A 20,185-nucleotide genomic window follows, 5' to 3' on the forward strand; every position below is an offset into this window, starting at 1 on the left:
AACACATTAAAAAAAAGTCCCAATCTTAATTGTTTTGTTGGATCTGGGCTTCCTGTTGGCAAGTATTTGTTCTTCAAAGCATCCTCGTAATTCACATTAGCTAGGAAGGTAGGTGGCATTTTATGTTTTAATTATACGACCAGGACACATTTTGTTTTGATTTGCTTTGTTGAGTCATCCTGTTAGCTGAGCTTTCCCATGACCAGGCAGCTCTTCCCAACACTAAGTCGTAAACACATAAACCCATTTCTCTAAATTGTGACCTTTCCTTGGCTTAGGAGTGGGAAGTCTGCCATGGCCTTTGTGTTAAGCAATCAGCTTCATTTCATGACTTTTCTGTCATAGAGAAGCAGCCAAAAACAAGACCAGAAGATACCTTTCTTTAATTTTTTGTGTTAGTGATGATGATAGCCACTAGTTTTGAGCCACTCTCTGCGCCAGCAGTGTGTGTGCTGAGTGATGCACATGCTCTCCTTATATAAGTAGAACTAATTTATGAAAATTAGAAAATCCAGATAAGCATACAGAAAACAAAATATATACTCATAAATCTGCTAGCCAAAAATAACCACTGTTAATATTGTGTTGGCCAGAAGGTTCGTTCGAGTTTTCCCATAACATCATATAGAAAACCCAAACAAACTTTTTGGCCAACCCAATATTTTGGTAACTATATATTCAGATTTCAGTACATACATATTTATTTCTGTATACGTAATCTTTAATCCCTTCCACAACTTTGAAAAGAAGGTTAATTATCTCCATTTTACGTTGAGATCAATCCATAACAGGTTATATGCTAGGGAGATGGTACTGTTGTCTGACTCCAGAGTTTTTTCTGTTTACCTGAGTTCCAGCCTGTAATTAGTTTCCAGTGATTTGAGCCAGAGATGGGGACACAATGTCTTCCCATCTATCAAGTCTATCTGATTAAAAGGAAGACTGAGTGATCTTTCATAATGGCACACTGTCTGTCCTCTAGTCCCCCCTCTTCTGCTTATTTTGAACCACAGAGCCTCATTCTCCCTGTTCTCTTGAAAAACATTCCTCTTCTTATTCTGTAGTGGGCTCAGAAATGCACATGACAGCCTACTGTGGAAGAACTCTTTTTAAAACAATTTTTCTTTTTTAACATAGGTTACCTCTCATAAAAAAAGATTTACATCGTGCATTTTGTTTTTGCATTGATATACTTTTAAAAATTCTTAATTTGTTATTTGACAGCAAAGTAGGTTTGTCATGGGGAAGGTTCGTCAGTATGCTCTTAGAAAGCAGAACTAGGAAATTTCGAATTTCTATTTGTGTATGTATATTGAGGTACGAAAGTGAAAAGCTCCTGTTTAATCCTCTAGCATTTTCATTTGGAAGAATGCAGATTGTGAATTATTTTTTACTTATTTATATTTTGCTTTAGTAACTTAAACCAAATAGGAACGTTGTGACATTTAGATTTAGAAAACTGTCTTCCGAAGAGTGACTTGGTAGAATTTTCACTGAATTGTATTATCTGGGATAATTAAATTATGAAAAATTATTGGCAGCTACCTCTAAATTTTGTGTTTTTGTATAAACGATACTGAGGATATACTACTGCCAGATGCCATATTTTTTATTTGTTATTTTAACTTTAAAAAACGTACATCCATATTGTGGCAGTAGTAGATGCCAAAATCGTGTTTGTGCTTTAGCAAAAATTCAGCAGTCCAGCAATCTTCACTATAACTGACCGTGTTGCCTTTCCAGGCAATCCCATGGTTCATACAAAAACAATAAGACCGTATTTGCAAAGTTTACACTTTCAGGTCAGTGTAATGTCATGTAAGAAATTTTCTAGCGCCCCTCCTATGACTGGAAGTTTTGGTCTGTCTACAACAAAAATGCCAAACCCATTTGTCAGCATTTGGATGACATAGCTGCATAATTTAGTTTTTCTTCTATATTCATGTGGGTGACTGGCTATTGAACATCGTAGACGGTAGCAGTTTTTTTAAAAAAATCAAACATAGTGCTTGAAAGGTTAGAGATATTCAGGGTGTTTATCCAACGGAACTTACTCTGAAGAGTCCATCTGTTTCCATGGTTAGGGCTGGTCTGAATATGATTTATAATATATCAGGTACTTGAAGTATTTTTATTATAGTTATTTTTCCCTATATTAAATCACTTCTGATCTGCAGAAGAATGGTCGAAGTGAAGATCGGGTCTCCCTGGTTAGCCGATACTTTCATTGAATTAATTTGTCTAAGTCACATGGCTTAGGTTCTAGGTACCGTGAAATCAGACGACTTTACTGAGATGAAAATTTATAGTCATATCATCAAATACTTGAAAACCTAGTGTGTAGAGATTAAGAGGGGTACAGAGATGTATAAAATAGTTCCTGCCTTCAAAAGGTTTATAAAAGATACCGTGATAAAAGTTTGATTTCATTTTTGAGAGCCCAGCAAAATACTCTATGCCAGGACTATTTTGCATAGTTTCTCGAACTTTGTACTCATACTGTCTGACCATTATTTAGCCATTTAATGTGTTGGTTTGTTGTAGAATATTTAATACTGCTTTGAGTATTTTGTGGTGGATCTTCCTTAGACCCTGTTTTAAAGTCAGTAATAAGACAAAGCCATTTCTACACCACCCAATGTGTTTACATAGAGGCACACATGCATAGGAATGTGCAGATGATCGTCCGTGGGTGCCGGTTATCCCAGTTACTGAGTTCTTACAGTGTACCATGGTACTGAGTGCTTCTAGATTGTTTCACTTAATTCTTACAATTGCCTGTGAGAGTATCATCATTTCTCTTTTACAAATGAGGAAATCCAGAAAAGTCAAATAGGTTGCCCACATCACTTAATACATAAGGGCATCAGGAGCGGAAACTAGATCCAGATACCATTAAGCACTGGCCTTTTCTGCTGTAGCTGCCTGTTCACCAGATGATTTACTGTGCTTCTGTGGACTCTCTGAAGTGATAAATTATAAATGGAATTCCTGGTGTAATAAAATCATCCATATTTTTTCAACTCTGAATTGAGAGCAGCGCCCTCACCTGGCTATTTGTTGGCATAAAATTGTATAAGCCCCTCTAACTGGTTCTTTTGAGATGAAACATTCAGCAAAGTTTTTACTTTTTTTTTGCTTAGCCATGAATAGAGCACAAAAGTTTGTATAATTCTTTAAAGAACTCTTAGTTTTGTCTTCTGGTGAATGTGCATATGCACAAATAATTATATTTTTAACAAATGGTTGTCCTTTGTTTTTATCCCATGTAAACCAAAAATCCTATTTCAAAAGTTTCTTCTAATTTAGACAGAAACAGGGGAGGTTCTAGGCAGAGGGAATAGCTCTCTTAAGCCCAGGAGCTGATATTGTCATCCACTAGATACTGAATTTTGATTGCCAGTCTGCCAGAAAGTTTAGTCTTCTCTGCAAATCGGTGCTAGCAAATTAACTATTTAATAGAGGATTTTGTTATTATTTTGTTTTGGTTTTTTAATCAGTCAGAATTGTTTTTAACAGAAAGCCTGGTGGCTCAGACGGTAAAGAATCTTCCTGCAATACAGGAGACCCAGGTTCGATCCTTAGGTTGGGAAGATCCCCTTGAGAAGGGAATGGCTACCCATTCCAGTACTCTTGGAATTCCTGAAGAATTCAATGGACAGGAGAGCCTGGTGAGCTACAGTCCATGGGGTCACAGAGTTGGATACGACTCAGGGACTAACACTGCAGGAAAATGCTATCCTGTGATTCTCAGTATTGGAGATCAACTAGAACCACTCAAATTTTTTCTACTTTGACTATCTCCACAGTTTTAGATATTAGAGACAGACACTTCTGATTTTAATCAGCTTTCTTCTGATTAGTTTTCTTTATCTACAGGAAAGAAAAGTTTTGATCTTTGTTCCTCTGGCCAAAATAAAGCTGTACTATTTAACATCTATAGATAAAAACTCTCTACCATGTGATAACAGAAATAAATTTCTAAACCTAGGGAGAAAAATCTGGGAGAGTGTATGATAATTTATTACAGTAAGGTATTTTTAAAAGGTTTATTCATGAAAAAGTAGTTATAAATACTAAGGAATTAACAAGTTCTTTATCAATCAGTGTGAAAGATCTCTCTCAAATAGAACTCCTTTATACAAGGTATTATTTATCTCTACATATCTACCATATGATATAGTTACTTAATAAGAAACACATCATTGGCAAGGGCATCCTCGATTATTTTTTGTTTCATTTTTCCCTTAATGCATGGTATTCAAGCATGGTATTCAAATAATTGCTTCTTCTCCCCACTGAATTTGGCTGAGGTGATGAATGCACAGCTTCTCATAAGGCAAAGTGATGAAAATATGATTTTAAAAGATCTTGTCATGCAAAATTCTGGGATAAAGAAATGTACTATGTGATCATCCTTTGGTGGCAGGTGTAATTTTTTAAATACGTCTATTTATTTGGCTGCACTGGGTCTTAGTTTGGCATGAGGTATCTAGTTGCCTGACCATGGATGGAACCCAGACCCCCTGCATTGGGAGCACAGAGTCTTAATCACTGGACCACCAGAGAAGTCTCATGGTGGTTGATCTGTATCTAATGATACAAAAACAGAAAAGAGGGGATGATTTTGCTAAACCCTCTACAACTGTGATTTCACTTTCTAGACAGAAAAGAAAGAATCAAAATCTCTCGTACACCGCCCTATTTGTGAATTGACTGATTGGGCCTGCCAAGGCTGAAGGAAACACATAATTTGGTATTGAAGATTGCATTAGTTTTTGAAAGAAAGCATTGTAATACCTTTAAATTGTGTTTTTATGTAAACCATGACTTTATTGAATTAGACTCTTTAATTAGGTCATAGTACTAATTTGATCAGAATATTAATTAGGTCAGAGTATTAAAGTAACCTTCATCTTTATTGAGTGAATTATAATCATAAAGGCTAGACCTAGAAACGGAGAAGGCAATGGCAACTCACTCCAGTACTCTTGCCTGGCAAATCCCATGGACGGAGGAGCCAGGTAGGGTAGTCTGCAGTCTGGTAGCCTGGTAGCTGCAATCCATGGGGTCGCTAGGAGTCGGACATGACTGAACGACTTCACTTTCACTTTTCGCTTTTATGCACTGGAGAAGGAAATGGCAACCCACTCCAATGTTCTTGCCTGGAGAATCCCAGGGACGGGGGAGCCTGGTGGGCTGTCTATGGGGTCGCACAGAGTTGGACACAACTGAAGTGAGTTAGCAGCAGCAGACCTGGAAAGGACCTAGGATCATCAGGCCTGGTGATTTTCAGTGCTGTGAGGAGTCACCATGTCTTCTTAGGAGGCGGGGGCAGGGAGGGCAAACAGATGGATGGAGATTGCACAGGGAGCACTTTCTAAAACAGATCCCCCAGGAATTCTCATGTTCCCTGTGCTCCTAACTTCTTACTTGGAGACTCACTAGACTGAATGAACTACCTCTATTACATATCCTTCTTGTGTGCCAGGCTGGAAAATAAGATTGGAAACATCTCATCTAATCCATCCCTCTTGTTCTATAGAAGAGAGAAACAGCCCCAGAGAGTTGAGATGAATACCTAGATGTACACACTTTGTTAGAATCAGAGCCGAAGTGTAATCCAGACACCCTGACTTCCAGTCTGTAGATAGGGCTTAGGAAGAACAACCCTACATTCCCACTGAGTAAGAAGCGGTATCCTTTTCTTGTTTTGAAAATTTTAATAGTTTTTTAAGCTCTCAAGTTTCTATTAAGAAATAGATTCAAACTGCCAGTTTCCAAATAGGCTGTTTTGCATGTGAACTTTTACATTTCATTGTATAATGTTATACCTGGATTACAGCAACTTCTTTTGAGATTTGATGGGATAATCCTTAAATATAATCAGTCATCTTTTAACATCTTTCAGCCTACCCCATTTATATTCAGTTTTCATTTCTAGAGGAGAAACAAACTATAGTTTTCAAATATGTGAATTCCAGTCATAGATTATGAACTTAAAAAGTAACTTTTTATTTAAAGTGGTATTCTTTTGACTATCCAGATATATAGCATCTGTATTATTGGGTTTTTTAATGTACTGTGCTCTTTTTTAGTCTGGAAAGTTTTTAGTTTGTAGGGAAAATCGTCTTAGAGGGTTGGGACATCTTGAATCAAAACGATTAAATTTTTATCAACATAACTAGGATGTTTGTGAAATGTATTTAGAGATAGACAGGGGAAGGAAAATGGGAACTAATGAAAGAGGCCTACAGCAGGAAGATCCACAGATACAAACTGTTTGTAAATTTCTATATTATCCACATTACTCTTCTAAACAAGGATTCAAACAAGGATACTTTAAATCTCACAAATTTTTATTTTGTAAGTTATATTTACCAGATCATAGTTGACGATGAAAGATGAAATTCTAAGATGTTAAAAGGTACAGGGGAATTATTTGTCTTTTGAATGCAGAGTTGGATTTTTCTAGGGTTCTAATGTTCTTGGTGTTACACTGGACTTAGACATTTTTCCGTCATACACTCATTTTAAGGAGCTTTAAAAATGCTTTGGCATAGTTTATTTATTTGTGGTAAGTAGAATTAGGAAGAATCAGCAATATAGAGTCCTAACAGTATTTGTGCATACTGTATTTAAGTGATTTTTATGCCTGTTTACTTTCTGTGATTCTTAAATTTTATAAATCAAATACCTTAGCATACTTCCACTAGAAATTAATTTATAATTGATTATTTATGCTGGATGAAGTAGAAGTTTCATTTTAGTATTAATCCACTCAGATTAACTGAACTTTTATATCTACAATTCATTATATTACAACTTTTTAAATAGCATTTATAACAAAAGAATTTTGTTTTATAAAGTATTTGTTACAAAAAAAAAAAAACACCATCTTGCCAAAAACCATTACAGTCTCTATGCATCGTGTATATTCTGTGATGTCACTGTTGAGATTTTGCATGTTGTTGTAGGTGCTCTTTCATGTGTGTGTTTGTGGTGTTTATGTGGAATTGTTAACCATTGCTGCTATCACTTATTGTAGTTAATCTGAAAAACTGTGCGAAGAGGCTGTGCCCGCCAACATTTGTACGTGTGACTTGTGAAAGTACGTACTTCGCTGTTTGATGCTTTGAGCCAGTACTTAGTGGCCTCTACAGAAGGAAGTGTTGTAGCTGTCAGGTGATGCCAACGTCAAAATCTTGCTTCATATTTATAATTCCAGGTCAGCTTTCCTTCTGCACTTTCCCTAACTCTTTGAAAGGGAAACATTTGTAAAAAGAGAAAGCAAGAATTCTGAGCTTTCCTAGTACCCCCCACCGTAAATTTTTTTTCCCCCAATACTAGAGAAATTCCATAGAATGTCAGTGTAGCAGCATAATTTCCCTTGATCTAGGTATTTTAGGTTGAAGAATATAACAACAGAAGACTGTGGTGGCGGATACATTATCTTTGTTGGTTATCATGCCATATTGTCTGAATTTCATTTAATAAAGAGTATTTAGTATTTTCCTTTTGTTTATAAGGGACCATGAAAAGCCCAGCTTCCCAGGTGGCTAGGTGGTAAAGAATCCACCTGCAAATGCAGAAGACATGGGCTTGATCCCTGGGTTGGGAAGATCTGGAGGAGGAAATGGCAGCCCACTCCAGTAGGCTTGCCTGAGAAATCCCATGGACAGAGGAGCCTGGCGGACTACAGTCCAAGGGGTCACAAGAGTCAGACATGACTTAGCAACTAAACAACAATATGAAAACCCCGGAGTTCCCAAATATTAACTTTTATATTCAGCATCTGCATAGACTTAACATACCTGGTTGTCTTATGACCATCAGAATCCTTTCATGCCCACCTGTCTTTAGTTTGCTTCCTGATATTTGTGACTTGCCTCAACAATTCCCAACTTACTGTGACATTAGAATATTATTTCAGTGGGTTAATTCTACTTTATTAAAATTTAATGGAGATAAATTGCATACGTACTTAATACATTATTGGGCTTCCCTTGTGGCTCCGCTGGTAAAGAATCCACTTGCAATGCGGGAGACCTGGGTTTGATCCCTGGGTTGGGAAGATTCCCTGGAGAAGAGAAAGGCTACCCACTCCAGTATTCTGACCTGGAGAATTCCCTGGACTCTATAGTCCATGAGGTCGCAAAGAGTCGGACACGACTGAGTGACTTTCACTTAAAATGGAAGGGAAATATCATAAAATGTTAAGAAAAAAGGCTCTTCTTAAAGAACCTTTTCACACCAACTTTGCAAAACTCCTCACTTCAAGTGCAGGATTTCCTTCTGTCTGTTCAGTGGGTTTATACTTATAATATCCTTATAATAAAGGGACAGTCTTCTGAGTTACATTGAGGCTTTCTGTGTGACTGTCGGTGACAGGCAATACTGTATTTGGAAACATTGCTTCTGAAATTCTGGTTTAATTCTAAGAATATTAAAATGAATTCATCAAAGCCCCGGCCACTTCTTTGCTTATAGGAAAAGAAAGGTATATTTTATGTTGAGCCTTTTCTCCAGAATATGCTTTAAGCATTTGTTACTCAATGGAGGTGACAAAGAAATAAAGGAAATTCAATTATGTATGTTCTGAAGAAATCATGTCCTTGTACAGTGGCCTCTGGAGTGACACAAAAATATTTCTTGTTTCCTGCATCTGGAGTTTTCAGGCAAGATCTTTGTACTTAGAATTCTGTTTATATGAACACCAAAGATTCTGGCATGATATGTCCTGAAACGATTAAATAGCTATGGATACATTTATTGAGTCCTGCTTTTGGGTTTATTTGCCCTCTTTGGGTCTTTTGTACATTTTGTATGTCTGTCCTGAGGCCTTTATGCCTAGGGCAACTTTTTAATCAAATAATACATATATATTTATTAGGTTTCTAATGTATAGAGTTTGTTCTCACCATGACTTTAAACTTTATTTCATTGCTAAAGTTAGACATAGATTTGCCAGATTAGCCTCATAGTTTGGACATTTTTTGTTGTAACCTGAAAATGTAGCTTATAACCCCATAGGCCTGGTAGATGATGACTAGAAACATTTTGGATTCAGTAGAATCTCTTATAGAAACTCATTTATTTGTTAATGTAAAGAACTTGGTGATTTCATAAAATGAAAGCTGTATACAACTTAAGTTCTTCCATCTTTCTTGTAAGAATGACTTTAAGATTCTTTTTATTCTACCACTTATAAGTTAATTGGGAATAAAAAGGTAGATTTACCAATTTAGTATAATTTAACACTAAGCATCTGTTTAGAAATGTAATCACCACAGTTAATACTTAGAAAAGTCATATAGAAAAATACAGTATTGTTCTTTGAAGATGGATTTATTTCCCCCCTTTTGATGGATTGTCAATATGAATGTATATTTTCTGGCCACTTAGCTTTTAATTGATTTACGTGAAAAAAAGCATATGTGTGCCTGTTCACTCAAACCATATTTAAAATTCTCTTTTTAAGCTGCTACAATTATAATATATGAAAGAAGAAAGAGAAAGGTGAATTGAGGAAGAGGGAAATTTCTGTTAATATTTAAAATGTGTAACTGTGATACCCTGGGTTAATTAATCCTCTGCCTTTTGATATTTGTGATAATACAGGAGAATTTTTTTGTTATTAAGAATATACTGTTGGTTTCATTTTTGTTTTGCTGCTCACTGATCTTTAACACCAAGATGTTTTCATCTTTATCAGTTCAGTTTTTGCTTCATATTTGTCTGTGTACCTGTGCTCTAAATAAAATTATAGTTTTATGTCCCAGTGGCTTATTCTGTTATGTGATAATGGTTATCTCTAATGTAGTGTGACTTTCTATCGTTTTCAGTATTTGTTGGTACAGCCTAAAACTTATAGAAATAAAAAAATCCAATAAAATCAGTTAATGAACATCAGTGATGTCTCTATAATGAGAGCGTGCTTTAATCCTAGTGTTTTATCTGTGGTTGGGTATGACTAGTCTTCATTCATTTACTCAATGGTTTTCTGCAAAGCTGGCTGATTTTTTATAGCTACAACAAACAGTTTAAAATGCGAGTTAAACCACAGTTAAAAAAACTTGTCCTGTCACCACGCATTAGCCCAGGTTACAGTCAGTGCAGACTGAGCAGAGCGTTCTGCGTCAGTTGTTTTCTAACCACTGAGGAGGGCAGGTCATGCAAGTGCTCAGACGAAGCTCCTGAGTAGGGAAGACACTTGCGGACGAAGCTCCTGAGTAGGGAAGACACTTTCGGAAGGCGTTTATAGCTAATTAATCATATGCTTCCTGGAGCCCCAGGCCTAAAAGTCCTGTTGGTGGAGCAGAAGTCTCCACTGCAAACTCGGTCTTTCTGTCCATCTGTGGAGTTGTGTCAGCCAGTTGTATGAAGTCATGCCAAGCTAAGTAGATGTCAGGTTCTAGACTTCCTCATTTTTAGGAAAATTTTTCGGTTCAGATACAATTCTCTGTGTGCAATTTGTTGCATTTAGCACATTTGACAATGTTCTTTGGAATAGGAATGGTTGTTCAAAATGATTATAATTATCAGTTTCACACATCCTTGTTGTGTCACTAAGATTATTTAATAAACCCCCAGAAAATATAGTGTTCTCTCTCACAGTTCATTATTTTGCAAAAGTGCAAATAAATTTCTTCCATATCTGTGGATAGTCTCCCAAAGTATTTATTCATAGAAAGCTGAATATTCCTAATAGAAATAATTACTGTATTTTTGTATTATAATACTTTAAATTGTATTGGAAACTACTTTATAAATAGTTATAACTAAGTTTGTGTTTTTAGAACTCTAGACACAAGGGATTCATCTTTAAATGTGTTTACAAGTTAAGCATTTAAAATGTAACAAATTTTATTTTCCCAGTAGGGGAAGAATATTAGAATTTAAGTTGAGGAATATTTACCCTACAAGTCAGAAAATGTTTTCTTTTTAAAAGTTTTATTCATCTATTTTAAATTAATGATAATCTTTTCTAAGAAGGTTTCAAATTACTAAAAATAACTAATATGTATAAAATATTTAATGTTGGTACTATATCTAAAAAGTAATGTTTAAAAAAACATTGAATTTGGTGGCAAACATTTTCAGACTGATTATTTTTTGCTTTATTGAAATTCATAATGATCTAAAAATGTGAAAGCAATAATTGCCTTGCTTTTTTAAGCACTATTTACTCTCCGTGATAAATTGTAGAGTTTTGGTTTCCCAGTGCATAGAGTTATGTTTATACTATGCTGTAGTCTGTTAAGTGTGCAATAAGCTTTATGTCTAAAAGAACAAGTGTGCTTTTCCACAGTGGCTGCACCAGTTTTCATTCCCACCAACAGGGCACAGTTGTTCCTTTTTCTCCACATGCTCACCAACACTTATGTTTTTTGTCTTCTTGACAGGTGTGAGGTGGTATCTCATTGTGGTTTTGATTTGCGTTTGCCTAGTGATAAGTGATGTTGAGGATCTTTTCATGTGCCTGTTGGCCATCTGTATGTCTTCTTTACATAATACTTGCTTTCTTGGTTCCTTATTTTGTTTTTAATTTGTCTCAAGTTTTGCTTGATAGGTTGCAGATGTTAGACTTTTGTTTTTGTTTAACTTTTTCTGGCTAATACCTTTTATTTACTCTCTGATTTGAAAATACATTCTAATAGTTAATTTCTTTCATGTTTTTTTTTGTTTTTAACAAATTTAAATATATATATTTAATATAAAAATTAATTCACATTGGTCATCTCTCCCTTTTTTTCTTCTTTGTTCCTTATCCTTCCCAAAGAGGATGAGATCCTAATCATATTTTTTAATATCTTTCCTCTCTTCTTTTTCCCTTATTATTGAAATTATGGGGAATTTTAGTTCAAGATTTTGTTCCATCACACCCCATCTCTTTTCACAGTCTTAACAGTTGTGTTGAGCTCAGTTGCCACATTACCTAGCGTTAGGAGTAAATTATTTGCTTCTCACTCACTATACCTTGTACCCAATATCTTTCCCTCTCTTTGATTCAGTTTTTCTTTTGTTCGCAAATATCCATGACCTTTTTTTTTTTTTTTTAAGAAAGGGTGTTTGGATGATACTCTCTTTATGATTGATAATACCTTTCTTTTTCAAGTGATACTTTAGTTAGGTAATAGAATTCTTAATTTTGGTTGTTTTCCCTCACAACTCTGAGTAGACTTGAGTCAATGTATTTTAGTATTTGGTATCACAGCTGAAAAATCTAATTCTTGTTACTGTCGCAGTGGCTCTCCACAGCCCCTGCTCTAGAAAGATTACAAAGTTTTCTTTTTGTTCTCAAGCTTTGGAAATTTCACCAAGATATGTTTATGTGTCTTTTCAATGTGTGTATTAGACAGTTCATGAACCTTAACACTCTAAGGATTAAAATCTTTCTTTGATCAATGGGGTTTTCATATGTCTTGGATTATTTTATCCTGTTCTCTAACTTTTTCTTTTAAATTCTTATAAGATGGATTTTTAGTTTCATTAGTCTATCTTGTATGCCTCTTAGCTTCACTCTCATCAGTTTTTTACTACTTTGCCTGCCCTTCATGGAAAAGTGCTTCCTAGTAACTAATTTGTCCTTTAGCCATGTTCATTCTAATACTCAGCTCTTCGGAGGATTTTTAAAATGTGTTTTTCCATCATTTAAACTTTCCAGGATCTTTCTTGTTCTTTTCCTTTTTTAAAAAAATTAATTTTTATTAGAGTATAGTTGCTTTCCGTTGTTGTGTTAGTTTCTGCTGTTCAGCAAAGTGAATCAGCCGTACATGTACATGTCTCCCCTCTTCTTTGGATTTCCTTCCCATTTAGGTCACCACAGAGCATTCATTAGAGTTCCCTGTGTTATACAGTATGTTCTCATCAGTTATTTTATACTAGTGTCAATAATGTATATATGTCAATCCCAACCTCCCAGTTCTTCCCACCCACCCCCTTTCCCCTTGGTTCTCTTTTCCTTTTACAATAAGAGCTGTTCTTGTTTTAAGTATGCATTATCCTCTCAAACCTCTGTATTGATCTTTTAAATTCTTTTTTTTTTTTTTCTGGTTTTCTGAATTGTCTGTTTTCAAGTAGAGGATAGGGAACATGAAATTAGTTGCTCTGCTTGTATAAGTTGTTAACTTCCACGCCTTTAAGTTTTACCCAGTTGCCAGGTGATGCTTGTTTGTATGCTCACATTTTAAAATTAAAGTCTGGATTTAACATTGATAGCTTATAGGGATTTCCTTAGACCATGTTCAAGGGTCCTGTTTGAACCTGGGCAGAGCTCACTTTTGTGGGTAATAGTTGAGCACAGGGTTCTGCAGATGGACTTCACCCGGCTGTAATGCTGGACAAAGAAGTATCCATGAAGAAGCTTCCCTGCACGGTATAAAATAGAAGACAGGCTGGGACCCAGGAGCCCTCTCCAGTGTAGACACAGCAGGGGTGCTACCTGAGAGATGGAGCACATTGGGGGTTTCTTACTTTTTATAGCTGCTTTCCTGTTCTCCCCTCTCTATCCAGTGGGGCCGCCCAGAGTTACCTTAGGCAGTGCCCCCTTTTCTCTCTGACCTTGGGGGTAGTAGCCTTCCACTGCAGATCCACTCACTTTACACACTGTGCTGTAAATGATGTAAGTGGAAGCTGTGTATAGAAAGTAGGATAATCGTTCAGATCTGGCCATCCTTAGGCTCTACTCCCACGGCCCCTCCTAACTCTGAGCTCAGAGTTTGCCTATTCTCTAGTGGGAAACATTCAAAGGCTTCTTTAGTAGTCCCTCCTTTTCCCTGTATTCAGCTGTAAGTTCTTACTTTTGTTTGTTTCTTCATGAGGATGCTCTCCTAAAAATGTCCCCAGCACCACAACACTACAACTTATACTCAGAATTTTTAAAAAGCAGTTAAAGAGACATAATTTAGTCCTTAAATACAGTCAATAAGGAACCGTGTATGCTGTTTTATTTTCACAGATTTCTTTTCCCTTTATGTAAGCATACAAGCATTCTTTCCCTGTTTCTTTATATACTAGGACTTGGTTTCCATTTTCAGTGTACAGTCTCTGTTTCTGTGATAGAAAATTAAATTATTTAAGCCCTTATAATTGTTTAATGTAATAATTAAACTTAGGCATCCTGTCTTGCAATGTACTCTTTTCTACTCCTATGTATATTAAAGTGATAGGGACTAGACTGTGTTGCAAATAAGTCATTTTTGTATTGTTGTTCAGAAAAGCTATAGTGAAACTATAGTGGTTATTTAAATCAGACTTATGAAGGTTAGTCTGAGTAAATTGGGAGGCAAGGATGTTTTTCAGAAGCACAAATGGCTAGTACCTAAATTGTGTTCCTTACTAAACGCTGTATCCCTATAGTACCTGATTCCTTTGCTGTAGTGACCAGAGTGGAGTCAGCAGGACCCAGGAGCAAACCAGGAGTTGGCTGTAATATTTTCCAACTCCATGACTTGGGACAGCACAGTGCCTGGTACAGAGAGAGTACTTCAGTAAATACTGGATTAATGATGGATGAACTTACTAAGTGTATGAGGTTCAGATTCCTTACCTGTAAAATAGGTATAACAGTAGGATTGCTTAGAGACACAGATAATTTATATGACCCTTAGCCTATAGTGAGCATTTAATTAGTGCTGGACATAATAGTAAATTTTATACTAGAATTCTTTCATTAATATCAAGCAAGTCCCAGAAATAATAGAAGCTACATGTCAGTTTAGGAGGGTGGTGAGAGGAATATGCCTACATGTCTCAGCTGCTTTGGAAAGCATTTCTAGCATTGTTTCTGTCTTACTTTAAGCATTTATTAAAGCAGATTGTGTGTTCAGCAATTCAAAGCCAACTTAAAGGGTGAAGACACAGTCTTAAGGAGCATATAAACCAACTGAAGAGATCTTCCAGGCACAATTAGATTATTAGTTCTAAGGAATAAGAAAGCAAATGTGGGGCTCATACCCAAAGCCAGAATAAGGGAGTTGGATTGTAAGGGAAACGAGTTTGCAATTGGAATTGAAAAAACACGCTGTTTGATCGGCACAAAGACCTGAGTGAGATTTCTCAGGGTGTGTGGGGAGGGGGTGATGTGGTGTCTTGGGCACAGGTGGATGCTGGAAAACACAGGAGGCTGGTGGTTTGGGTTCCTCACTGGGAGCAGAGACAGGCGAGGTGAGTCAGATACAAGCACTTTGCAGATCACCTTGGTAATGTGTTAGCTATGGGTTTTGCTGTTTCTCAGCCTTTTTGAGCCTGGTTTGAATACAGAAACATTCCAAAGTGGGTCACAATCACTGGTTAGAGTACAAGTTGGCATTGTTTTAACTTTGTGGTGGTTTTTACCTTGACTTTTTTTTCTATCGAAAGACAACAATTTGAACAGTTTAAGCCCAGCTTTAGTAGATCACAGTGTGAAGAAAGGCCAGCTAATGGTTGTAGATTTAGCTGTCTCTTTGGCAACCAGTGGATACATTGAAAAAGAAGAGTCTTCATCTAAAATCATTTAGCAGTTACAATTTACAATCTTTTCACTCTCAGATGAGAGCCTGTCTGGTGTACCCCTTCTCTTTCCCTAATATTCTACTTGACCTTCCATTCAGATTCTGAGCTAACAGATGGGTTGTAGATTCAGGGTTGAAATCTCTGTCTGTCAGTTTGTGAAAAGAAATAAAGAAATATGCTAATACCATTTAATTTGAAGCTGCCCAGAATGACACATAACACTTTTGAGACTATTACAGAAAAATAACAGTTCTACATGTGCTTAAGGTAAAGAGGAAGAACGTATAACTTGTCTTCCCTTTTCTTTCCCTTCTTTCTAGTTGAAATGCTATGTTTTTCAGTGAAAATTTTAGAATCATTCTTTGTTTCTCCTTGTTCATTTTTCCACAACTGTTACTGTAATGCCTGCGTTAGTGCATCAGTTAGTATATATGGCAAAATTTGGGGGATTAAATCCAAGGATACTGCATGATTTAAAGTTAGAAATATATTTTTATATATATATACTATATTATATATTATATACTATATTCTATATATAGATATATATATAGATATATATATACTATATTCTAATATAGATATACTTGATAGAAACTTTCTTTTCTTAAAGGGTTGTCTCCTAGAAGTTTTCTGTTATTTAACATGATCCAAAGATTTAATTCTCCAAAGATGGGAATGGCAAATTATTTTAATGCCTTTTATTGTTTTTCTTTCTAGCCTATTCTACTAAGCTCAACAAATTTCCTGTATTTAATATTAATGATGACTTGAATGATCTATGTACCAGTGCAGTAAGCCCAAACACGACCAAAGCCACGCGGTATGCCCTGAATGTGTGGCGATATTGGTGCATGACCAATGGGCTCAAAGATCACACAGACATCACCAAGGTAAGAAACTCTTGACTTTACTTCTCCTTACAGCCAGCTTTACTGAGCTTGCCTGTGTCAGGCAGGGTGCTAAGCACTGTGGGGAACATGGAACAGGTGCTTTCTGTCTGGGGAAACTTGGAAAAGACCCTAAAATAGAAAAATATCCACAGTACAAAGAAGAGTTTAAATGCCAAAAAATCCAGATGGGTAAATTAATTTCACTTTGTTGAGACTGACAAAGGAATTGATACTTAAACTTAATTTTGTATTTTGAGAAAGAGGTAGAGTTTCAAGAGAACTGGATAAAGACATGAGTCTTCTAAATGAATCATGTAAGAAAGAGTAAAATTTGGAGGGACATATTCACCTGCCTGCAGCAGAGGCTTTGCGTATGGGAAAAATGAACTATAAAAGCTGGATTCTCATAACCCTTAAATGCCAAGCTAAAATCTTATGAATATTGGCCACTAAAGATTTTTCCTGTGTTTCTTTATAAGGAGAGATTTTATTTGAAAGATGACTGCAGGAGCAGCAGGGAAGGGACTGTCGTAACAGGGGGAACACTGACCATAGGATCTGCAAGTGTCCTAAGGGTCAGGTGAAAGGGAAACACTGAATTTTTTTTTAACAGGAAAGAATGTAAGAAATGTAACATTTTAGAGCAATTAACTGGAAGTGATGAGCAAAAATGTATTTGATAGATTCTTAATTTTCCCAGTTGTAAAACAAGCTCTTAAAATCTCTTCTAACTTGAAATGTTTGACAGTTGTTAATAGAAGGAAAAATTCTAGGACGTATAGAGACAGAAGTCAGAAAGAAAAACACCAGTACAGTATATTAATGCATATACATGGAATTTAGAAAGATGGTAATGATGACCCATTATGTGAGACAGCAAAAGAGACACAGGTATAAAGAACAGACTTTTGGACTTTGTGGGAGAAGGCAAGGGTGGAATGATTTGAGAGAATAGTATTGAAACATGTATATTACCATGTGTGAAATAGATGACCAGTCCAAGTTTGATGCATGAAACAGGACACTCAAAGCTGGTACACTGGGACAAACCAGAGGGATCGGATGGGGAGGGAGGTGGGAGGGGGGTTTGATATGGGGAACACGTGTAAACCTGTGGCTGATTCATGTCAGTGTATGGCAAAAACCACCACAATATTGTAAAGTAATTAGCCTCCAATTAAAATAAATTAATTTTTTAAAATGTAGAACAAGAGAGGTATAAAATCACCATAGAACACCACAATGATAATTGCTACAGGCAAGATCCACTGGTACTGGCAAAATTAGTGGTGAAAGTTTAAAGATAAACAGGATTTTTGTGTTGCGTCAACGTAAGACCCTCTTAAATATGTACTAGAGAGAAATAGTAACTATTCAGAGGAGAACCCTGGCAGATGCCACTTTAATAGTGATCAAGATTAATATTTCCTATGTGCTTAGAACAACACATTGCATGTATGGGATTTTTTCCTTAAAAATTAATAACTTCAGTGTACTCATGATAAAAAAAGCAGACAAATCCAAATTGAGGAAAATTCTACAAAATGCTTAACTGGTACTCTCCAGATGTATCAAGGTCACAGAAGATATTAAGATAGAGAAATGGTCACAGTTCGGAGGAAACGAAAGCATGCTGCATTCCATGCGGTCGCAAAGAGTCGGACATGACTGAGCGACTGGACTGAACTGAAGGAGACATGACAACTAAATGAAATGTGGGATTATATTGGTACAGGAAGAAAATTTTACTGGAAAATGGGGAAATATGAGTAAAGTCTGAAGTTTAGCTAATAGCATTGCAAGAATGTTAATTTCCTGGTTTCAATAACTGTTCTGTAAGATATTAACATTAGGAGAAGTTCAGTGAAGATTCATTGGGGACTCTCTCTACTATTCTTGTAAGTCTAAAATTATATCAAATTAACATTTTTTTAAGACAAAAAAGAAGAGAAATACGTACTTTGATTTGGTTATGTTGCTGCTGCTGCTAAGTTGCTTCAGTCGTGTCCGACTCTGTGCGACCCCATAGATGGCAGCCCACCAGGCTCCGCCATCCCTGGGATTCTCCAAACAAGAACACTGGAGTGGGTTGCCATTTCCTTCTACAATGCAGTAAAGTGAAAAGTGAAAGTGACGTCGCTCAGTCGTGTCCGACTCTTCGAGACCCCATGGACTGCAGCCCACCAGGCTCCTCCGTCCATGGGATTTTCCAGGCAAGAGTACTGGAGTGGAGTGCCATTGCCTTCTAAATAATAGATACATCTGCCAGATGGATATGTCAAATAAGCATTTGGGAACATGAATTTCAAACATGGGGGACGTATTAAAGCCGGAAGTCTAGATTCAGAGGTGTTGCAAATAGAAGTCAAAGTTGAAGCCCAAAGGCGAGCGATACCTCTAGGTCTGGGTGATGTGTTTAGGGTACCAACTAAAGATAAAGTAGGAAATCCACATTTCTACTTCTGGAAGCATGGTGCCCTAGATACTGTGAGGGACCTTTGCAAAAAGGAATGGAGTCATCCAAGGGCTGAAACTGAAGTGGTGTGAGATAAGCACATATGAAAATCAGGCTCTCCCCTCAGGGCTTATGTTAATAGCATCCTTTGAGGAAGGAAAGTGACTAGGAGTGAAACTGAAGAACCCTTTATTGAGAAGACCCTGAAAGGGTCTAAAGAAGTTCTAAGTCAATAACATACCCTGGCTCCTTGCAGAGTCATATGCTAATAATCTTTGAAGGAAAACATCCAACATGTAGATGCAAATTTTTCACAGGTTAATAAAGATCAACTAAATATGTGCTCATTAAAAAAAAAAAAAAAAAATCACGAGTCACTTAAGGAAATAAACCACCATGAATGAGAATGATTAGAAACAGAAAACAGATTTAGACAGCAGGAACTTCAGATAGTAGATTATAGGCTAAGCATGTATGTAATGTTTGTTGAAAGAATGAAAAGAATTATAAAAATGAACAAGCAACACCACACTAATCAAAATGATCCAGCAGATCATTTCCACTTGTGATCATAAGGGAATAGAAGGGCCCAGAATTACCCTCTGTAACAACCGGAAAACTGAGCAAAATGTTTGGAATAAGTCTTCCAACAGAGCAGACAACAGGCTTGATCCCTAAGACGAGTGCCACCCCTTTTCAGGCTCTCTGCCTGGAGACAGTTTCTAAACTTCAGGGAAGAGAGGGGAGCCCAGACTGAGCCTGGCAATCTTGCTGAGTTGAGGGGAGACAGAAATCAGAACTCAGGGAGGATGGGGACATGAGAACAACTAAAAAGAAATTACACCATTCATTGAAAAGATGGAACAATTCCAGAATTTAATAATGTAAAATCCATAGTTTCTAGCATCTGATCAGAAGTTGCTATTCATGGGATGGGAACATGTAACCCATACCCAGGAGAAAAATTAGCTAAATCTTTCACTTCCAACCAATTTGTTGAAGGAGATTTGCTCTCCTGCCAAAAACAACCAAAAAGCAGACAAATGATACAACTAATATGCAAGTTACTATGTAACGCACACAGGGCCGTGATCTCTGAGAGACGGGAAACAAGGTGAGCCTTAGGTGCGTCCCAGCGTGCTGCCTTGAGAATTTGCGGGGCTGTGGTGCAGGGAGAGGGCATGCAGGCAAAGCCCAGCACCCGTGCTGAGTTGAGGAAATGGAGCTAAGAGTCCAGAGAGACCCAGGTGACTAGAACTGTCATAACAGAATATTTGAAAGTGGAGTTACCCAGAAAGAAAACCTGAGGGAACTGAACATATTCCATCTCAAATATTGA

General features: G+C 36.7%; 1 protein-coding gene across 2 annotated transcripts in view; it reads left to right on the plus strand.

The window, feature by feature from the left end:
* KIAA1958 (KIAA1958 ortholog) overlaps positions 1-20,185 on the plus strand; it is a 130,173-nt gene that overhangs the window by 92,609 nt on the left and 17,379 nt on the right. For both annotated transcript variants that reach the window (XM_010843589.1, XM_010843588.1), the window contains one exon: positions 16,219-16,391. In XM_010843589.1, the coding sequence (XP_010841891.1) occupies positions 16,219-16,391 (173 nt within the window). The remainder of the gene's footprint in view (positions 1-16,218; positions 16,392-20,185) is intronic.

Source organism: Bison bison, unplaced genomic scaffold (assembly GCF_000754665.1).
Source record: "Bison bison bison isolate TAMUID 2011002044 unplaced genomic scaffold, Bison_UMD1.0 scf7180017864183, whole genome shotgun sequence".
NCBI classification, from domain to species: domain Eukaryota; kingdom Metazoa; phylum Chordata; class Mammalia; order Artiodactyla; family Bovidae; genus Bison; species Bison bison.